This window comes from Passer montanus, unplaced genomic scaffold (genome assembly GCF_014805655.1).
Source record: "Passer montanus isolate IOZ18808 unplaced genomic scaffold, ASM1480565v1 scaffold71, whole genome shotgun sequence".
In the NCBI taxonomy this organism is placed as follows: Eukaryota; Metazoa; Chordata; class Aves; order Passeriformes; family Passeridae; genus Passer; species Passer montanus.
Window position 1 is genome coordinate 2,342,024 of NW_024372259.1, and position 21,052 is coordinate 2,363,075.

The following is a 21,052-nucleotide window of genomic DNA, read 5'->3' on the forward strand; positions in this document are numbered from 1 at the left end:
TGAAGCATGGTGTGAGATCTCTGGGTCTCCTCCTGCCTGCTGGGGCTGTGGCACGTGGCTGGGGCTGAGATAACAGGGTTGAGATAACGGGCTGGGTCTCTCAAGGATGCTCTAGAGAGGATCTGTGTGTGCTTCTTCTTCCATCATTTGTGGTCCTGTGCTTGAAAAAGCCTTTTCTCAGTGGTCTGTGGGGTGGGCGTGCTGCTTTTTTGTCCCATCTCAGCCCACACTGATGTACAGGCCACGGGGCCAGGGCTGCTCGGGGTTTGGCTGTGGAAATTCCAAGGAAGGAAGGAAGGACGGAAGGAAGGAAGGAAGGACGGACTCCAGGAAAGAAAGACTCCAGGAAGAAAGGAGGGGCTTCAGGAAGGAAGAACTCCAGGAAGGACTCCAGGAATGAAGGATGGACTCCAGGAAAGAAGGACTCCAGGAAGAAAGGACGGGCTTCAGGAAGGAAGAACTCCAGGAAGGACTCCAGGAAGGAAGGAAGGAAGGACTCCAGGAAGGATGGGCTCCAGGAAGGACTCCAGGAAGGACTGAAGGACTCCAGGAAAGAAGGACTCCAGGAAGAAAGGACGGGCTTCAGGAAGGAAGAACTCCAGGAAGGACTCCAGGAAGGAAGGAAGGAAGGACTCTAGGAAGGATGGGCTCCAGGAAGGACTGAAGGACTCCAGGAAAGAAAGACTCCAGGAAGGAAGGATGGGCTCCAGGAAAGAAGGAAGGAGAGGAAAAGCACAAGTGCCGATGTTTTTGTAGCTGAATATCCCCTCTCTGATTCAGTTTGGCCGTTCTCAGTGCCCCATGGCCATGGTTTTGTCCAGATGATTTCTTTGCAGCAGGAGCTAACAGTGATTTTCCCGACTTTTATTGCTTTTAGAATGAAATTTGGGAAGTGAGAGCTTCTAGAGGCTTCAGTTTAATGTATTGGAAGCGTGATTTGTGTCACAGTGCAGGGTTCCTTGGGTCTCCTGTATCAAACACAGACCAGCTGGGCAGTGACATCCCTGTTCCTGTGGCAGGGGCTGGGAAACCACATGTGGGACCACAGGGGCGTCAGTACAGGTGGATATGCTGTTTTCCTGTGCTGTTCTTAGCCCCTAATTGTCATTAGTGGAGGTGTGAAGTCATTTTCTGCCCGGCTGTTAACAGGGAGCTGTGTGACAATCTGGGTTTATTCCCAGGAAAGGGTTGGTTTGCAGCTGGAAGGGCTCAGAGGCACTGAAACCTGAAGGGAGCCTACAGGAAAAACGGAGAGGAATTATTTCTGAGGTCCTGGAGTGACAGGACAAAGGGGAGTGCCTTCACACTGACAGAAAAGGTTTAGGTTAGATATTAGGAGAAAATTCTGCCCTGTGAAGCACTGGCACAGGGTGCCCAGAGAAGCTGTGGCTGCCCCTGGATCCCTGGAAGTGTCCAAGGCCAGGCTGGATGGGGCTTGGAACAGCCTGGTCTAGTGGAAAGTGTCCCTGCCTTTGTCAGGGGAGTTGGAACAAGATGAATTTAAAGTTTTTTTCCCAACCCAGGGCATTTTGTCACACACACACATAAGTTCTATGTAATTAAGAAAAGCCAGGCTCGAGGCAGGGCTGCTGGCTGGCTCCGTGGTCCTGGCTCTGGCCCTGACTCTTTCCAAGCTGTGGGTCCCCAACAACAGGGGCAGGGCTGGCATTTAAACAGCAGAAACCAAATTATGTGAGCCAATGTGGTGTTTTTCCCATTAATTCAGACTTTGGGTAAAAATAAAGTGTTTGTTTTCAGTGTGTGAGGAGGGGTCCAAAGGCCAGAAGAGGTGGTGCCCTGGTGCCAGATGCTCTGTACCTGGCATGTGGCATCCCTCGTTAGCGTGAAACCTCGTCAGCTTTCCTTAACAAAATGTTCTGGCATCCTCCCTTCTCTCCTTGTCACTTCTCCAGAGGGAACGTGGCTCGTTCTGCTGGCAGCGTGAGCCCTGTTTGCTCGGGCGGAGGCAGAGCTAATTATTTCTGTTTATTTCCTCAAACTTTCTCAGTGTTTTGTTTGAGGGCTCTTCCTGAGCTTTCCCTCTTGCCCCCAAGCCTGGGAGTCAGCTGGAGTGGGAGATGCCCTGGGAGGCATCAGCAGAGCCAGGGTCTGTGGGGGTGCTGGACCTGCCCTTGGGATTTATCCTCATTTGCTCTTGGCTAATTGTCCTCAGGCATGGCTGAAACCTGGAGTGTTCACGCGTGGTGTGCATGAAATCCTCCTGTCCTTGCCAGGGAAATGTTTAGGAAAGGAACAGGGCTAATGGCTGTTTAAAAAAAACCAAAACAAACAGAAGCTGAACAAAACCTAACCAAACAAAAAACCAAACCAGAAAGCTCACCAACCACAGGAAAAAGAAAACCAAAACCTAAAAAAAGCCCCCAAAACCCAAAGAAACCTGGAGTTAAACTTTAAAAGGGGAGGGTTGAGAATGAGCAGAGCAATATGAAAAGGAAAAGCAGAAGCTGGTGGAAATGAGATATGATGAAGGTGTCCAGAACTGACTTGAAGAAGTAATTAATGCTCCTAAAAAAAGTCGCATGGGTAAGCAAAGTAGTGGAGTGGAGGATCCGTTTATAGCTCTCAGTGGGAGCAGCCAAACTCCTCTTATCAATGTGCTAATTAATTTGCTGAGGCTCTTGCTGGCAGTTGCCTTCTTCTTTCCGGAGAGCTCGCCAAGGGCTGAGTGCCCCTTGGGCTGGACTGCTTTAAATCTGAGGGTGACTTTGGATGCTTTCTATTTACAGGGCATCACCTGAAGGAAATGGGATATTCCCCAGGGAATTATCCTTTCCCCTCGTGAGGAATGGCAGGCTTATTTTGACAAGTATTGTGGCCATGTTGTCCCCTCAGTTACTGTATTTTTCCCCCCCTATATTTAATTTATTTTTGCTTCTGGTGTGGTGCTCCCCAGCCTTTATCCCATCCTCTCTTCTCACCTCCCTGTTTGTGCTGGAGGTATCTCCAAACAATGCCCTGGGAAGGGGTTATGATGAAGATGTGCTTAGCTTGCTGCATGACTGAGGGATTCAAATCCTCCTTTTCCTTGCTGGGTTGCTTTCTCCTGCATTAGGGATGGAGTTAGGAGGGGAACAATGGCTTTGGCTGCCTGCTGCTTTCTCTCATCCCCTCTTCCACCTTCATCACGGGCGAATGCTAGACAGGGAATTTCTGGGACTGCCAAATCAAAGCCTTTCCTGCACCAATAATAGATTGAACAGAGCTTTTCCAACATGAAAATAAAGGATTTCACCATGGCTTTGGGTGTAGTCTTGGCTCAGGAGCATCTCCTGTCTGTAGGGAGACAGGAGATCACCTGCTTTGCTTGGCCAAGGAGCAGAGCACTGCTCCGTGTGGTGTTCCTGGCACTGTTCCCCTGCCTTTGGTTCCCTTGTGCAGCCCCCAGCTGACAGCCACGCTGGTATTTCCCCATCCAGCCCCATCAGGTGCCTGTCTCTAGGGATCCCTTGAGTGTGGGGCTGGAGGGGGATCTGGATGCTCCAGCCAGGGGTAGAGGAAAACCAATCAAATGGAAGGAGCCCGGTGTGGCTTGATCCATGTATCCCAAATCCTTTTCTCCATCTCATCGGGCTGTGCTGCTCCAGGGAGGGCTGGCTAAAGGGTCAGGGAGCTGCAGGTTCAAAAGGTTCAGTTGGGAAGGATGAGGGAGGCAGGAGGTGCTGCCCCGTGGGGATCCGGTGATGTGTGTCCTGCTGTGAGAGGGTCCAGCCCGACAAACCAAGGCCAAACGGGACTTTTGGTTGCTGTGGGAGGAATGGAGGGAATAATGGGGCAAAGCCAGCAAACTACAGCCCATCAAACCAAGGAGAAATGGGACTTTTGGTTGATGTGGGGGGAATGGAGGGAAGAATGGGGCAAAACCAGCAAACCCCAGCCCGACAAACCAAGGAAAAATGGGACTTTTGGTTGATGTGGGAGGAATGAACGGAATCATGGGCAAAACCAGCAAACCCCAGCCTGACAAACCAAGGAGAAATGGGACTTTTGGTTGATGTGGGGGAATGGAGGGAATTGTGGAGCAAAACCAGCAAACCCCAGCCTGACAAACCAAGGAGAAATGGGACTTTTGGTTGATGTGGGAGGAATGGAGGGAATAATGGGACAAAACCAGCTAACTGCAGCCCAACAAACCAAGGCCAAAAGGGACTTTTGGTTGATGTGGGGAGAATGGAGGGAATCGTGGGGCAAAACCAGCAAACCCCTGAGCCTCCCTGTGCTGTTCCCTTCCAGAGTGATGAGCCCCAGCAGCAGCAGCCGCCATGCTGGGATTCGGGACGTGCTCCATGGGCGCCCCGGCGCGGGCGGCTGAGCTGGACGCCGCCTCGTCCCGCTGCATCCTGGCCCTGCCCGAGGAGGAGACGTGGCGCCAGCACCGCCTGGGCCTGATGCAGAACACCCAGTCCTGCAACCTGCTGGAGCCCCAGAGCCTGGCCCAGGCCCTGGTGTCGCGCGCCGCCTCCTTCGACGCCCTGTGCGATTCCCGCTGCCGCGACGGCGAGGCGGCCGGCGCCGTGGAGCTGGGGCTGGCCCAGCTGGTGGCCGTGAGCCCCGAGGTGATCAAGCGGCGGCGGGGAGGGCTCATCGAGCAGAGGGACATCATCAAGGCGCACGAGGCACACAAGATGCAGAGCACGCCCCAGGCGCGGAGGAAGGAGTGGGAGTAAGTACCGGAGAGCCCCGTGTGGTGTTCGTGTTCTCTGAAAAATCCCTTCACCCAGGATTTTTCACCTGGGAAGCTGAGAGGCCTCAGAGAAAAGGGAAACAATTCTTATCTCATTTGCTTCTCCTGTGTTGTGCTCATGTGGAATGTGTTTGGAGATTGTTTATCCAAAGGTGATTGCCTGGTTGGACTCCCGTGTGACTCTTTGGCCAATCAGGGCCAAGCTGTGTCAGGACTCTGGAGAGAGTCACAAGTTTTCATTATTTTCTTTTTAGCATTCAGTAAGTATCCTTTCTCTATTTTTTACTATAGTTAGTATAGAAATCTTCAATATAATATAGTATAATAAAATAATAAATTAACCTTCTAAAAACATAAAGTCAGATGCATCATTCCTGCCTTCATCGGGGCATCCCTACAAATAGAATAGCCCCCAGCCCAGGTGGGCAGCTGGGGGGAGTGGGAGCATTCCCTTCCTGTGCGGGGCTCCTCGGAGGGACTGGGGGTGTCCTCTCGGCTCCCTGTGGGGCAGCCAGGGCCAGCTGTGCTCCATCTCCTGGCTCTGAGCTGGAGGGTGACATCCCGTGGGAACGGCGTGTCCCCAAACTGGGGGGTGGTAGGCAAAAGTTGGAAGCTCTCTGTTTTGGAAGTCCTCCAGGCAGTTTCCCTTGGCTGTGTCTGGGTATTTAGATAATGTTTGGGGCTGTTGCCTTTCTGCTTTTGCTGTGGCTTGACCCAGCTGAGAGGGGATTATCTGTAGATATGGTGGTTGGGGACATTTTTTGTGGGATTTGGAAGTGCTGAGCTAACAGCTGGACTTGATCTTAGAGTTTTTTTCCATGATTTGTGTTCAATTCTAAAAAGCACCCAAGTCTTCCTGAATCAGGGCAAGCTGGGACATCAACAAACTTGAGAAAACAAGAGCTAGGACCTGCAGGTTTTATTTATTATTTTCCTTTAATCAACTCATTCTCATGGTTTGCCTTGGTGCTGTGAGAAAAGCCCAGCTCCAGGTCCTGGATTAGCCTTTCTCACCCCACGCTCACTGTGTGACAAGGCTGTGGCCACGTGCTTCAGTCCCACATTGAAATAACATAAGATTATTAAAAAGTACAAAAATAAGTATTATTAATGATAATAATATCAATATTAATGATATACTAATAAAACAATTGTTTATATTTATATTTATATTTATATTTATATTTATATTTATTAATAAACTTCCCCTCCCTGTGCCTGCCCAGCAATCAGCCTGGGATAAGCTGTTGCAGCACATCCTACTCCACTATCTCTGCTCTGGAGCAGTTCCCTGCCTCCAGAACCTGATTTGGGGAATAAGTTTAACAAAACACCCAAAGGAGAGGGGAGCCCCCGAATTAATTAGATGTGGCACGTTGCTTTGGCAAGATCTAGGTCAGCACTCCGCTCGTGTGAGGCTGGTAGGGTTTCTTTGGGATGGTTTCCATGATAAAACACTTGTGATAGGGCTGAGGCTGCCCTGCTGTTTTTGGAGAGCAGCCCGTGGCTGGGGCTGGGCTCTCCCTGGCCCTGCTCATCCCTTTGTGCCCGGGGAAACTCCTGGCCTGACTCAGGCGGCTTTGCAGGGAAATTATAAATTGCCATATGGGCTCGGCAGGGGCTCGGTGCCTCGTTATCTTTTGCAGCCCCCTGGGGGTGCCAGATGAATAAATCATAGCGGGGCAGGAAGCTGAGGGGTGGCCTCGTTAATTGCCGGCTCTCTAATTAGCGGCCTGCAGCTCCCCAGCTCTGCTTGGTGGCAGGGACGTGGAGCTGGAGCTCTTCCTGCTCCTGCTGGTGGGATGTGCCCACCTTTGGCTGCCCTCAGTTGCTCCATCCAGCAACCCAATATTTAAAAAAAAAGCCCCAAAGTCCAATATTTCTGTTTTTAACACAGTGGGAATGCTCAGACAGCAGTGCCAAGTGCTGCCATCCCAATGTGGTTTAAGAGGATGTTCCCCCAGGCTGGAAGGGTCCTGTCTTTGCATTTCCCAGCTCCTGGGTGTTGGGTTTGTGATTTCATCCCACTTTGTGATGGTTTTCTGGAAGCCTGGGGAGGACTGGGGGCTTTGCAGACCCCATGTCCCACTGAGCACCAGAGCCCCACTGCCTGCCTCTGCCAGGCCCCTTCCTGGGATGCTGGTGAGCACCAAGGGGCTTGGTCTGCTCCTTTCCCAGATTTCTGTACCCTGCTACCCCATCAGCCCACAAAAACCACGTGCCAGAGGGTCCTGATTTAACATCAAACATCAGGAGGAGAGGGACTTTTGATGAGGGAATGCAGGGGCAGGATGGGGGAGAATGGCTTTAAACTGGAAGTGAGTGGGTTTAAGGTTAAGAATTCTTGACTGTGAGGGAGGGGAGGCCCTGGCACAGGCTGCCCAGAGAAGCTGTGGCTGCCCCTGGATCCCTGGAAGTGCTCAAGGCCAGGTTGGACAGGGCTTGGAGCAGCCTGGTCAGGTGGAAGGGAGGCTCAAACAAGATGTCTTGAAGGTCCCTTCCAATCCAAACCTTTCCATCCTTCTGGCACAAGCCATCAGTGTTCTCCCCAAGAGCTTTGCCAAAGCCCAGGCAGGTGTGCAGAACCAGCAACCCCAGCAGCAGAGATGTTTTCTGGGAATAGATGGCTACCCTATGGGTGAGAAAAAGCAAATTAATTTCCTTATGTGTAATTTTATTAGTAATAATGCGATTTCCCTGTGATTTCATTTTCCAGAGGGCCCATCTCACAAGCCTTGCATCACCCTGGGGGCTTTCACTGGAGCAGTCTGGCTCTGGTTAGGTGTGGGGAGGGTATTCTCCCATAGCTCCAGCATGGGGGAGGGCATTAAATGGGACATGGGAAACATGGAAAATGTCTGAGTGGCTGGGTGGTCTGCAGGGTGCTGGGCACAGCCAAAGATGCTGCCTGTGCCTCTGTTGTGCTGCCTGAGCTCCCTGCTCCCCTGTCCTTGCAGATGTGGCATTGCTGGTGTGTAGCCAGATGTGGCTTAGCTGCTCTCCATCTGGGTTGCTCTGAGGTAGTGAAGAAAGGCTCTTTTTTTTTGTGCTCACCAGTGTTGGCAGGTCTGACCCTCACTAAACCTCCATCTCTGCTGCCTTTTGCCAGGGAAGCAATTCCACAGGTAGAATAAGAATAGGAAGGGTAAAAATGCTGTTTTCCCTGGCTTTTTGAGTTTTTGGGGTTTTTTTTTGTTTGTTTTTTTGTTTTTTTTTCCCAAGAGGAAACCAAGGCGGAGAACAAAAAACACAAAGTGCCTGTGGGGCAGTGGTGAAAAATGAATATACCAGCCCACCTTGTTCATGTCTGAGGGGCTTCAGCCCAGGGCAGACACTAAACCCCATTTTTCCAGAGTGCCAGCCTGCTGCCCTGCCCTGTGCTCACACCTTGGGGTCAGGATGGAGGTACCCGGAGAGATCTGCAGTGCTCCAAGGTAGAATCACTGCTGTCTTTGCTCTGGATGCCTGGCAGCATCCTTTGGATAGTGTGGAGCTTAGAGACAGCTCAGAAGGAAAGCTCCTCATCAAAATAAGCAAACAGGGAACCTCCTGTGGCTTCTCCAGGAGCAGCAGCTGCTTCCTTAGCTGATGGTAAGGACAGGCAGAGCCACACGGGGAGCACATCCCAGAAAAGCTTCGGGCTGAATTTGAAGCCCACAGGACCCAACCCTGCTCTGCATGGCTGAAACCCACGTGTGCACGGGGATTTGTTAAGCTTGGCTTGTGCAGTCTGGGGAGTGCAAGCTGTGCCCTCGTTTTGGGATGATGTTTAGAGGCAGGATGTATGGAAAAACCTGATTCCAGGCAGGTGTTGGGCAGGGAGTGGAGGAGCTGGGGGGAAAGCAGCAGACCCGTGGCACAGTGAAGGTGGGACGCTGTAATTCAGCCTTTGAGCACCTGAGGTATCAGAGATGGGGAAGACTTTGAGGTGGTCAAAGTATCCAGTTTTACTGTGGAGTACAACTGCTTTTATACTGATTCTAGGAAGGCTAGTAATGTTTTACTGCAGTGATTGGGTTGATCATCACATAAACAAACTTACACATTTTAAACATCTCTTGCTTGCAGAAGTCATGATGCAATTTTCTTTTTCCAGTAAACCTGTGTGATTGAATCTCCTTGTAACTATGATTTAATCCTCAAAGTTCTGTTTGCTCTTGCCAAGGCATCCTGTTACCAAATCTCTTATGCTGGCCAGGCCCAAAGTCCATCATCTGTCCTGTGTGTCCCAATATCCCAACCCTGAGTGATGGGTGGAGGGTCTGAGTGTCCCTGAGTGAGAACAGTGACCCAAAGGGTAATGGAAATAAAAGTGATGTCCTGTCTTGCAGCATCTCAATTAGTGTCTCTGTGCTGTGAATTTGCAAGGTGTGTTTTCTTGGGAGCCTAGGGATCCCCCAGGAAAAGCAGACCCAGCAAATCCCTGCTCCAGGGAGGTTTGTGCTGCTCCCGTGGGGCTGGGGTGTTCTGCAGCTCTGCCTCCGTGTGGCTGCATGGGAAGGAGAACAGAACAGGCTGCTCACAGATCTCACTGGCTTTTTGTGACTTGGCAGCCTCTGTCTGGTTATGTGCACGCTCTGCATCCCAGATTACAAATGAAGCTGAGGGTTTTTCCCCCTTTTTTTTTTTTTTTTTTTTTTTTTTAAATTCTTTTTACGGGTGCTGAATGAGACAAAGGGCCCTTTTGGTGTGTGCTGGGCTGCCAGTTCCATCGCTGTTTCCCAGCATATTTCCCAGCACTGTCGATTTTTTTGCTTCATTTTCTGTCAAGGTTGGGATTACATGCATGAGATGGTATTTCTTGTTCAGGCTCAGAGGTTTATTAGTTCTTATCTATGTTACACTCTCACAAACTGTGAGTTCTACAGTACTTTAACAAGGTAAAAATGGAGCCCTGTCTCTCTCTCTCTACAAGGCCTTTTAAGGATAAAATGTCCAATTAAGAAATGACACTTAAATTAGTTTTAGTTTTAACCCAATAACCAACCACCCATGGCCTGCTTTGTGGACTTTTTTATCCAATTACACAAAACCACCCAGACCCATGGAGAAGAAGGTGAAGAAGAAGAACCAACCATGGCCCTAAAACCTCCATCCTGCTTTATAGATATTACTATATTCTAAAACCTTAAACTGTAAGTTTTACCCAGTGATATTACACACTTCTATTTAAACTACACATCTATAATCTTAGTTCTATAATTCAATTTTGGAAGCCTTCTCTACGGCCTCAGGTCAATGCAGAGTTCTCTTGGGGGTCAGAGATGGTAAGCACAGAAAATCTAAAATTCTCAGCAGCCAGGGTTCCAACACAGCACCGTCTGGGTCTGTCCTTCCCCACCACGGGCTCCTCTTCAGATGTCTGTTGCCATCACCCCAGGGCTTTGGGAGGGCTGGGAAATGAGGTTGGGGCAGCTCAGGCAGGAGCTCTGGGGGCTCTGCAGCCCTGAGACCTCGGTGGCAGGTGATGCTGGGAATTCCATACCTGGGAGCATCCTTCCTGTGCATCCACCCATGCTTCCAAGTCTTCTACAACACCCTGCAAAGCAATTAACTTCTCTGAGCCTAACGAGTGTCTCTTTGTTAACGGGGCTCTGCCTAGGTTTCACCCTGCACGAGGAGCAGTGCAGGCAGTGGGAAGGACTCTGGGCATGCCAAACCTGGAAATGAGTGCCCTGAAATGTGGCTTTTGCCATGGCTCCTTGCCTTGAGCAGCAGAGAAACATCTCTCCAAAAGGAACCTGCCTGTGCTGCCCCTGCTCCCTCCAGTGCAGATCAAGGTTGGCATCCTGGGCAGGAGTTTGGCACGAGCTCGAGTTCCACTGAATATCCTGGCAACAGCATGGAAATAGCAGCATCCTTCACCCAATTTCCTCAACGCCTGGGTTTCTGGCACACCCTGCAGGAATTCCCTGAGTTAATTCCAGGGACTGCAGAGCCTCCCGAGGGCTGCCAGAGGGGTGGGACAGGCTGAGCCTTCCCGTGTGGCTGAGCCACTGCAGGCTCAGAGGAGGTTCCAGGGAGCTCCTCAGGAGCTGAGCATGGAAGGACAAGGTGGTTCCCAGGAGGTGCCCCCCAGGAGGCATTAATTATTATTTCTGCAGACTGGGGGAGACAGGAGTCCTGCCAGCAGAACAAAATCATTAAATATGGAATGGAAAAAGTTTTTTAGACTAATATGGACCAATATGGACAAAAGAGAACACAATGATTGCTTTGTTTTTGATGAAGCCACAAGTGGTTGCCAGCAAAACAGAATCTCCTAAAACCATAATATGCTTTTTATACTCTTTTTAGTTTCTCCAGGAAATTTCTCATGTTGTTATTTTCATTGTAGTGTTATGTTTTATTATTCCATTGAGTTAATTAAGAGCATTTTCCCGTTAAGATTGATTTCTGTTAAGGTTGATTGTTCTTGTGTTTATTCAGAAATAATGCAGGCTCAGAAGTGGTTCCAGGGTGCTCCTCAGGTGGTTCCCAGGAGATGCCTCCACTCAGGAGCTGCTGCCTTGTGTTTTGCCACTGCATCCTGGCAGCTCCTGCTTCCCTCACTGGAATCCCAGCTGCAGGTGTTGGGAAGCTTTGTTAGCACCTCTTGGAGCAGTGTTCAGGCTGTGGTCTGTGCTTTCCAGGAGCCAGCCTTTGGAAGGAGCTTCCCTCTTGGCCTGGGGCTGGCCATGGCTCAGAAACAGAATTATTGTGAGGCAGTGAGTGGCAAAGAGCCCCAGGCAGGGTCACCTAGAGCAGGCTCCACAGTCCTCCAAATTTCTCCCAGCAGCATGTCCAGGTGGGTTCTGAGCATCTCCAAACATGGAGAGTCCATGGGGTAGCTTGGGTAGCTTGTCCCAAATGTTTAGTTGCCCTCACTGTGAAAAAGTGTATTCCTCTGTCCAGGCATTGTTTTATTGCATTTTGTGCCTGTTGCCTTGATCCCAGGGCTTTGGGAGGGCTGGGCAATAGGGCTGGGGCAGCTCTGGCAAGACTGAAGTCCAATCCCTGGGTGCTGCAGACAGGAGCTCTGCCTCTCCCCCCTGCCAGGTGCTCTGTGCATGGATCAGATCCTCTGTGAGCCTCTCCCAGCCAGGCTGAGCAGCCCCAGCCCTGCCAGCTCCTGTCCTTTCGTCACCTTGGCTGGAGCTGCTCCAGTAGCCCATGTCCTGTGGGGCACAGCACTCTGCATGTGTCATCAGGGCTAAAGGAAGGGGACAGGCCACCTCCTCGACCCACTGGCTTTGCCTACACATCCCAGGGGGCTGCTGGCCCATTTTTTTAAGAGCACAGTGCTGGTGGCCACCAGGTCCCTTGGGTCCTGTCCTTGGCAGTGGTGAGGGCACACCCTGAGTGCTGTGCCAGTTCTGGCCCCTCGGTTTGGGAAGGATGTTGAGATGCTTGAGCACATCCAGAGGGGGCAACGAGGCTGGTGAGAGGCTGGGAACACAAACCTGGGAGCTGGGGGTGCTCAGCCTGGAGAAAAAGAGACTCAGGGGTGCCCTCATCACTCTGCACAGCTCCTGAAAGGTGCCTGTGCTCAGCTGGGGCTGGGCTCTGTCTCCAGGCAGCACTGACACAACCAGAGCACACAGCCTCAAGCTGCCCAAGGGAAATACAGGCTGGATATTAAGAAAAAGCTTTTCACAGAAAGAGTGATAAAGTTCTGGGATGGCTGCCCGGGGAGGTGGTGCAGTCACCATCCCTGGGTGTGTTTAACAAAGCCTGGATGTGGCACTGGGGGCCAGGGTTTAGCTGAGGGCTTGGGGCTGGGTTGGCTTTATGATCTTTGAGGCTCTCCCTGCCCAGCCCTTCCCGGATGGGTTCGTTCTTCCCCAAGTGCAGGGTTTGGTGTTTCCAGCTCCACGCTGCTCCTCTGCTGTTCCTCCAGGCTGCTGAGTCCCTCTGGATGGCAGCACAGCCCTCTGCTTCAGCACTGCCTGCTTTCCAGCATCTCCCTGCCCTGGCAGAGCGTGATCGGTGCAGCACCCAAACTTCTGACATTTCCTCCTCATTTTCCACCCTCGTCCTTTCCCTCCCCTGGAATAATTCATCCTCTTCCCCTCTCGCAGGCAGCCCCCAGCTGTCCCTGTGTGATTCTGACGGGAGGCTGGCTGCTGTTTGTGACAGAGGTGTTTTCCAGCCTCTCCATTTGTAGGGTTAATGTTATTTACTCTCAATTTCAATGAGTGTAGTACCTGCCTTGCCCCTCCCACCCTCACCCACTGTTTGAATTTCAGGGATGACAGTGTAATAGATTAATTCAGGGACCCCAGCAGGTATCTAGTTTGATCAGACGATCACTTATTTTTCATTTAACTCAAATTATCAATTTAAAAATACTGATCATTCACTGGGCACTCCCAAAATGGCATTTTCTCGACTGAGGGTGGGGAGGCCCTGGCACAGGTTGCTCAGAGAAGTTGTGGATGTCCCATCCCTGGAAGCTGGATGGGGCTTGGAGCAGTGTGGTCTGGTGGAAGGTGTCCCTGCCCATGGAAAGGGTTGGAATGGGATGATCTTTAAGGTTCCTTGCAACACAAACCCTTCCATGATTCTTTAAAGCTTCAGGAAGGTTCCTGGATTTGTACTAAAGCAGCTTTCAAATGTTCTGGTGCTTATCCCAGCCGTGGGGAAGGAGGTCAGTGGGACATTGTCCTTCCCAAAACCCACCTGAAATCCCAGCTGGTGTTGTCCCATCTTCCCTGGGTGATGCCAACCAGCTTTTTTGGTGGGAAGGAGCTTTCCTGGCAGCTCAGAACGCCCCACCATGGTGGGTGATGCTGTGATGGACCCTGTGACATCTCCACGAGCTCTGCTACAAATCCCAACTCCTTCATCTGTCACCAGAGGAGCCTCACAGGAGTTACTTTTCCCCCCCACCCCTCCACAACTCGTGAGACAGCACCTGATATGCTGTAACTTCCTTTCCCTTGCATTTTCCCTGGTGGAATTAAGCCTAAAAATTCCTCAATGAACTTTTTTTTTTTTTTCCCCATTGAGGAGTCTCGGAGCCGTGCTCAGCCTTGGCTGCTGAGGGTGTTTGCCTTCAGGGAGGCTGCTGAGCTGCCTGCCTGTCACTGCAGCAAGGGGGACGTTTTTTCACACCTCCCAGCACTGAGGAGCTCTCAGAGAGAGGTTTTGCTCCGTGGCCTTTTCTCTTTCACAGGTTTGGGAGAGGGAAGCAGCATCTCCTTCCTGGCTGCACGCCAGGGATGGGGCTTCTCTGGCTGTCTTGAGCATCAGCTGCTCAGTGCAAGTTCAGACCTGCTGGAAAAAAAAAAATAAAAAAAATTTCAACAGCTCTGTCTTCTCCTGGCGCTTGTCCTGACAACGTGGTTTTGTCAAAGCCACCCCTGTTTGCTAGCAGGGTGCTTTGGAGAAAGCTGAGCCTGTGAGTTTGGTTGCATTGGGTTGGAGGTGGAGTTGGTGGAGTTCTGGTCCAGCTTTCTTTTTATTGCAGGGGGTGTTTGCAGCCCAAGGGCAGGAAGGAGGCTCCTCTGCCATCCCACCCCTGGCAGAGGGTGCTCTGCTGGGTTTATCCAGCTCGAGCCTTGCAGGGTGGGCAGAGATCAGAGGAGGCACTGGGTGCTCCTCAGGCATGGACCTGCCTCTTGGAGGGGTGAAGAGGAGAAGAAAAAGGGTCAAAGGGAGAAGAAATCTCCTGCTGGCTCTGGCAGGAGCTAGCACTGCTGTGCCAGAGAGATCATGAGGATGCTGGGGGCTTCCTTTTGCTGTGGGTAGTGCAGCAGTTGAAAAAATGCTTTTAGAAATCCCTCTCCAGCCCTTTGACAGCATAGAAATAAGTTTTCTGCTGTTGGCTGTCTGTGGATGGCTCTGAGGATGTATTTTCTGAGCTTGTTCCCACACACAAGTAAAGTTTGGCAGCTTGGTGTCTGGCTCTTTGGAGGCAAGAAGAGGAATATCCCCCGGGTCTCTGCTCCATCCCTTCCCCATCTCTTTGCTCTCCCTTTCTCCATGCTGCTCAGTCCCAATATTTTGGGCAGGGCCATTCTGAACTATCCTTATTTTTCCCCCACTGGATCTTCTCACGTGGACCTCTCTTGCCCAAGGCTGGACCTGTGTGAGATGGAGGAGAGTGGAGAGCTGTGATCTCACCTCCTGCCACGGAGATGCTCCACAGCTTCTGGCTGAGGGCACAGCTTGTGTGGAGGGGTTTGGGGGTTGGAAGCAGGGCTGGAAATTCTCTTGAGTGTGATGGCAAAGAGGGGAGGGTGGGCAGCTGTTCCCTGAGAGGGGGGATTGCTGCATGCCTGCCCAGAGCAGCCAGGATGTGACTGCAAACGCCAATTAGAGCCCGGGCTGGCAAAGCTAAACACAGCAGCAGGGCACTGCAGGCAATTTATTAATGGCTGATTATTGCAGGGCCCTTCAGCTGAGCCACAAAGCCTCCAGGGCTAAGGCAGGGCTAGCCCGAGGAGCTCTGCCTTGCCAGGAGCTCTCAGAGTGGGGTGGAAAGGGGAGAGCAGGCAGTGTCAGGCTGGGGAAAGCATCATCCACAACCCCCCTGAGCTTGCTTGGATGCTGCCATGCACCCACAAAGGCGGCTCTGGGTTTTGGTTGGGTGTTTTGGGGGAGTGCCAAGTGCTGAGCAGCCTCTGGGGGTGGGTTGGTGCAGGCACTGAGCCTCACAGGGACAGAGGGACACCCAAACCAGCTCCTGTGGGTTGTGTGGGGCTGCATGCACATCCCTGCTGTGTCCCATAAGTGCCCCATAAGGAGTGGAGGTTCCTTTGCTGTCCTTTAGCAAGCCTGCCGTCATGTAAAGGTCTAGTTGAAGGTTGGGAATTGGACTAAATGGCCCTTAAAGGTCCCTCCCAACCCAGTCCATTCTGTGGTCCCACCATTTTGTTGTTAAATCCACCTTTAATTAATTAATTAATTAATGTTCTGCTGCATCAGTAGCTCTGATGCATGAACTGCCCCACTCCCACAGCCGTGCAGTGTGGGGCCACATCTCCCTTAAATGAGTTTAACCTTAATTTATAAGATGTACTTTAAAAGAAACTTTAGTTTTTCAAAGTAACATGAGACTTTTTAGATGTACTTTAAAAGAAACTTTAGTTTTTCAAAGTAACATAAGACTTTTTAGCTTCTAACTGCGAAGTTTTTAAGATGTTTGGTTTTTTAGCTTCACAAAATGCAAAACTATGCTCAATGATTAGAAAAATTTACAAATATGCATGTTAAAACCACTAAAAATATTAAAAAAAAATCATAATGACATCAGAGACAGCGTTAATGTGTCTCCCCTTGGCTTGCACAGAAAGATGTCACCACAGATGACTGGGAGGAGGGGAAGGGATGGATGCTCCCAGGGCTGCCTCTCACCCCTAGGCTAGCTGGAGGCCCTGGTGGGTTCTGGTGGGATGTTGTGGGCTTGGGAGCCGTGGGTGGGACCTGCTGCCCTCGTGTTTTTGTGGCATTTTGCTTCGGGTTTGTGTTGTGCTGTGTTTTGCTCAGCAGCTGAGAGCTGGCAGGCATTTTAAGAGGTGGGACCAGGGATGTTCTGGGCTGGATTGTCCAGGCACACACTTGCAGAGAGGTCAGGAAAAGGGTGGGAGTGAAGGTGTGCTGCAGCTGGGGTCTTGGGAAGGGGCTGCAGGGGGCAGCTGTTCTGGCACTGCTTTTCCTGTGTCTCCATCACCTGCAAAAGCTTGTCTGGGGGGAGGTACAGACACCAAAATCTCCTTTCCCAGAGAATTATCCCCTGATCCCAGCAAAAGAGAGCTTTACAAGATTGTTTTCCTGTTGATTTGGAGGATGCCAAGGCTGGCCTCGTGGTCCTGGTGATGAAAGCAGCAGTGTCTGTGAGCATGGGGATGTTTTATGGCAGCACACAGATAATTCCAGCCCCACACACCCAAGTTCTCCTGCCACAGCTGCTGTGTGACACTGGAGGTGAGGGAGTGCAGAATCCACAGCCTGGTGTGAGATCTGCTGCCTCTCCCTTCTCTCCCAGCCCTCGGACCCCTCAGTGGATAAATCCCGGAAAATCCCAGCTCTGGGTTGGTGTGGGGAACGTGTCCTGGTGGTTGTGAGGATGGTGGTGCCCACCTCTGTCAGGGCTGGAGAAGAACCTCACATCCTGCTGGGGTTGTTGGAAGGAGGTGGGAGCAGGTGGCAGAGAGGAACCCTTTCCCTGGGTTGGTGAGGGCTGCCTTGCCCCGAGGTGCTGCAGAGCCTCTGCAGGGCTTTGCTGGCACAAGAAATGCCACCAGGGCTGTCCTGGCCTGTGCCACAGCTGCCAACACCTGCACAGATGAGCATCAGGCACAGGCTGGTGTGTTCCAGCCCAGGGGTTCTGTGTCCCTGCTGCTGCAGGGGTGCTGGGCTCAGCAGGACTTCTCCTTTGCATCCCCATCCTCCTTCTAATCCAGCAGGTAATGAAACTGTTCCTGGAAAAAACCTTCCATTCCTGCATGGTTATAAACACCCTTCTGAGTCACAGCTACTCAGTCCCAATTTGAAATTTGGCCAGAGCACACTGGAGATGGTTCTCATTTGATCCTTTTTTTTTTTTTCCCCTAATTTTATTTTTTTTCATCTCAGCACAGCCATATTTTAAAAATAAATCAGGATGCCAAAAGCCACTTTCTAAGATGAGTGCAGTCCATCACATCTCCTGGGAATATCAGTCATGGAAGGGGAGCCTGTCCTCCTTCTCCAGACCCTGTATTAGAATTATAGAATGTCTAGGTTTGAAGGCACCTAGGTTTGAAGGTCCCATGGGCAGGGACACCTTCCCTAGACCAGGTTATTCCAAACCACCTCCAACCTGGCCTTGAACATTTCCAGGGATGGGGCAGCCACAGCTTCTTGTGCACCCTGTCTCCAGGAATTTCTTTCCAATATCCCATTTCACCCTGCCCTCAGTCAGTGTGAAGCCATTCCCCCTTTCCTGTCACTCCAGGCCCTTGCCCAAGTCCTTCTCCAGTCCCCATGAGTCCCTTTGGGCACTGGAAGGGGCTCTAAACCCTCCCTGGAACCTTCTCCAGGCTGAACAACCCCAAACTCTCAGCCTCCCCTCAGGGAGTCCCTCAGGGACTTCTGCCCTGCCTGGTGCTCCCTCCAAGCTGAGGAGCAGCTCTGGCTTTCTGAGCAGCCTGGGGCTTGGCAGAGGATGCTTTTAACACTATTTCCTGGGTCGTTTTGTTTTGTTTTGTTTGTTTGGGATTTTTTTGGTTGATTTGGTTTTTTGTTTTGGTTTTTTCCCCCTGGTCTATTTATTTATTTATTTATTTTCTGGGTTTTTTTGTGTGTTTTTTTTAAATTGTCTTTTTGTTGTTGTTGTTCTTTTTTTTTGTTTTTTTTTTTTTTGTTTTGGTTTTTTGGGGGTTTTTTTGCTTTTTTTTTCTGATTTTTTTTGTTTTGTTTTTTTTTCTGTTTTTTTTGTGGTTTTTTTTAAAATTGTCTTTTTGTTGTTGTTGTTCTTTTTGGTGGTTTTTTGTTTTTTGTTTTGTTTTCGTTTTTTGTTGTTTTTTTTGTGGTTTTTTTGTGCTTTGTTTTTTGGTGGTTTTTTGGTTGTTTTTGTTTTGGTGGGATTTTTTTTGTTGGCTTTTTTTGTGGTTTTTTTTGGTGGGTTTTTGGTTGTTTTTGTTTTGGTGGGATTTTTTTTGGTTGGCTTTTTTTGTGGTTTTTTTTTTGGTGGGTTTTTTGGTGTGTTTTGTTTTTTAGGTTTTTTTTGTTGTTGTTTTTTGTTTTGCTGGGATTTTTTGTTGGCTTTTTTTTGTTGTTTTTTTTGGGTATGTTTTCTTCTTTAGGATTTTTTTGTTGTTTTTTGTTTAGGTGGGGTTTTTTTGTTTGTTTTGTGTTAGGGTTTTTTTGTTTGTTTTTGGGTGCCTGTGCCCATCGACGCTCAGCCAGGAGATCCCGGGGCGCTCCGAGGGCCGCACGAAGGGATGCGGGAACTGCTCGGGGGCTCCGCATCCCATCCGAGCATCCCAGGGCAGGGAGGGGACAGCAGGGGACAGCAGGGGACAGCAGCCACTAGATGGCAATGCCGGAGCGGCGGCGGCCGCGCAGGGCGGGGGATGTGACACCGGGCTGGGGTCCCGGCGGGGACAGCCCCGTGTCCCCTCCCTGCCCCGCCGTGCTGGGCTGGGAGAGGGGCGGGAAGAGCAAGGAGGGGATTGAAGGCGGTGTTGGTGTGACAGTCACGGAACTGCGGGGTGATTTAGGTGGGAAAAGGTTTGTAAACTCACCCAGCCCAGCCATCAACCCAGCGCTGCCGAGGCCACCGCTCAGCCGTGTCCCCAAGTGCCACACGTCTTTCAAATCCTCCCAGGCTTGGTGACTCCAGCACTTTCTGGGCTGCCTGCTCCAGAAAAGACCCCTCCAGGGTTAGAGAACGCTTTTGGAGGAGGCACCTTCCCTAAAATCCAGCCTGAACATCCCCTGGGATGACTGGAAGCTGTTTCCCCTTCCCTGTCACTTGTTGCCCGAGAGAAGAGACCAGCCCTCACCTTGCTGCAGCCTCCTTTCAGGAGCAGTGAGGTCTCTCCTGGGCCTCCTTTTCTGCAGGCTGAGCCCCCCCTCAGCTCCCTCAGCTGCTCCCCCTCGGAGCTTGCTGGAGCTAGAGGAGTGTTAGCCTGTGTCCGTAAAACCGAGCGCATCCCGAGTGCCTTCCTGTCCTGGCACCTGCTGTTCCCTGCCTTCTCCCATTTCCTCCCCTGACAAAAACCCAAACAGCCCCAGGAGCTGGCTCTGAATCCCTGTGCCATGTTGAATCATGTGGGCATCAGCCACGCTTCTCCCTGACTCACAAATCCCAGCGTGCTGGGTGAGGGTCAAGACGAGGATGGCAATAAACATCCTGGGAAACAGAGCCTGCATCTCTTGGCATAGCCAGAGACTCTTTTTGATTTCCTTTTGGCTCTCAATCTTCTCTTAAGGAGCTGCTTTCTCATAAATATCCCATCCTTTAGCACTGTCTGAGCAGGAGAGAGGCTCCCAGCAGGGTTATCCTGAGCTCTGCTCTGCAGCAGTGAGTGTAGGGCAGAGGTGACAGCCAGCTCTGGGCTCAGGGGACAGCCCTGTGCCCCTGCAGAAGTGTCCAGGTAAGGGCTGCACCCCTGCTTTCAGGGAATGGAGGAGGAAGGCTGCCTTCCTCCCCCTCAGCCCGTGCCCTGAGCCAGGCAGGGATGGAGGGCAGTGCTGGGTGCAGCCCTCCCCATCCTCCTCGGGCCCTGGGTGCCACACGGAGCTGAATTTCAGCTGGGCGAGGCCTGGCTGTGCAGGCAGGGATGGCAGAGGGCTGGGGCAGCAGGAGCAGGAGCTCTGCACGGCTGAGGATCTGCTCCTGGCCGTCGGCCCAGCCTCGGGCTTCATCCACAGTGCCTCAAAGGGCTCAGAGGTGGCAAGAGCCAGTGGTGGTGACGAGGAGGAGGAGGAGAGGAGGTGGGGTGAGCCCCAAATAATGATTGATTCGTTCAGGGCAGTGTCTTGCCTGGGCTGGAGTGAAGGGACTGTAATTAGCAGTGGCCACCTCCTTTCCTGATGTTAGAGGAATGAAAAGCCAGGGTCACTCTGGCTGGCTGGTGACCTGGGAAGTGTTTTGGGAGGGATCTGAGCACCTCTGCTCCACTCTGTGCTGCAGGGTGGTAGGGAGGTAACCAGGGGCTTGTTGTGCACCCCCAGATAACCCACTTTGGTTATGAAGGTCATTGGAAGGACAGAGTTGGGTTATAGATCATTGGAAGGACAGAGTTGGGTTATAAAGAACATTGGAAGGACAGAGTTGTGTGGATAGATAGAAGGTAAGAGACTAGAGATAGTGGTGAAGGTAATCTCACCCCTAAGGAGTTACAGCTGTGCTAATTATCAAGCATTAGGAACAAGCCTGCCCTTAATAGGCCACAGCTGGATCCAGTTAAGAGGGGTATTATAAAAGCGCAGGTTGGCTGGTCGAGGGGTGAAATGGAGTTTGTTGGCTGTGCAGAGAAGAAGAAAAAGGCAGTGCTGTGAGGAGCTGCCCCTGAGAAACCACTGCGAGGGTATGGAACCTTTGCAATAAGATGACAACAGAGTTGGGTTATAAGGATCATTGGAAGGACAGAGTTGGGTTGTAGATCACTGGAAGGAGGGTTGGGTTATAAGGATCACTGGAAGGAGGGTTGGGTGCCACGGAGAGCTGGTGGGCTCTCGGTGCCTGGCTGAGGTTGGGGCAGTGATCCCACAACCCCTTTTGCAAACGCTCCAGTGTTATGTTGCTGAGGAGGATCTGACCCTTCCTCTTTCTCACCCAGCCGGCCCAAGGGCTCCTGGCAGTGCACCCACGACAGCCTGGGCCAAAAAACAAACCCTGTGGCCCTTCAGGCACTCTCAGCCTGCAGAGTGGGG

General features: G+C 51.3%; 1 protein-coding gene across 8 annotated transcripts in view; it reads left to right on the forward strand.

The window, feature by feature from the left end:
• The window catches only part of CACNA1E (calcium voltage-gated channel subunit alpha1 E), a 134,784-nt gene that overhangs the window by 18,364 nt on the left and 95,368 nt on the right, over nt 1–21,052 (forward strand). For 5 of the 8 annotated variants that reach the window (XR_005629963.1, XM_039730262.1, XM_039730263.1 and 2 more), the window contains exon 2: nt 4,252–4,681. Coding sequence is in view for 6 of the 8 variants with exons in the window: in XM_039730262.1 (XP_039586196.1) it covers nt 4,281–4,681 (401 nt within the window). In the remaining 2 variants the exon portion in view is untranslated. Of the gene's footprint in view, nt 1–4,251; nt 4,682–20,677; nt 20,707–21,052 lie in introns of those variants that run through there. The other 3 variants (XM_039730257.1, XM_039730254.1, XM_039730261.1) reach the window with 2 other exon arrangements.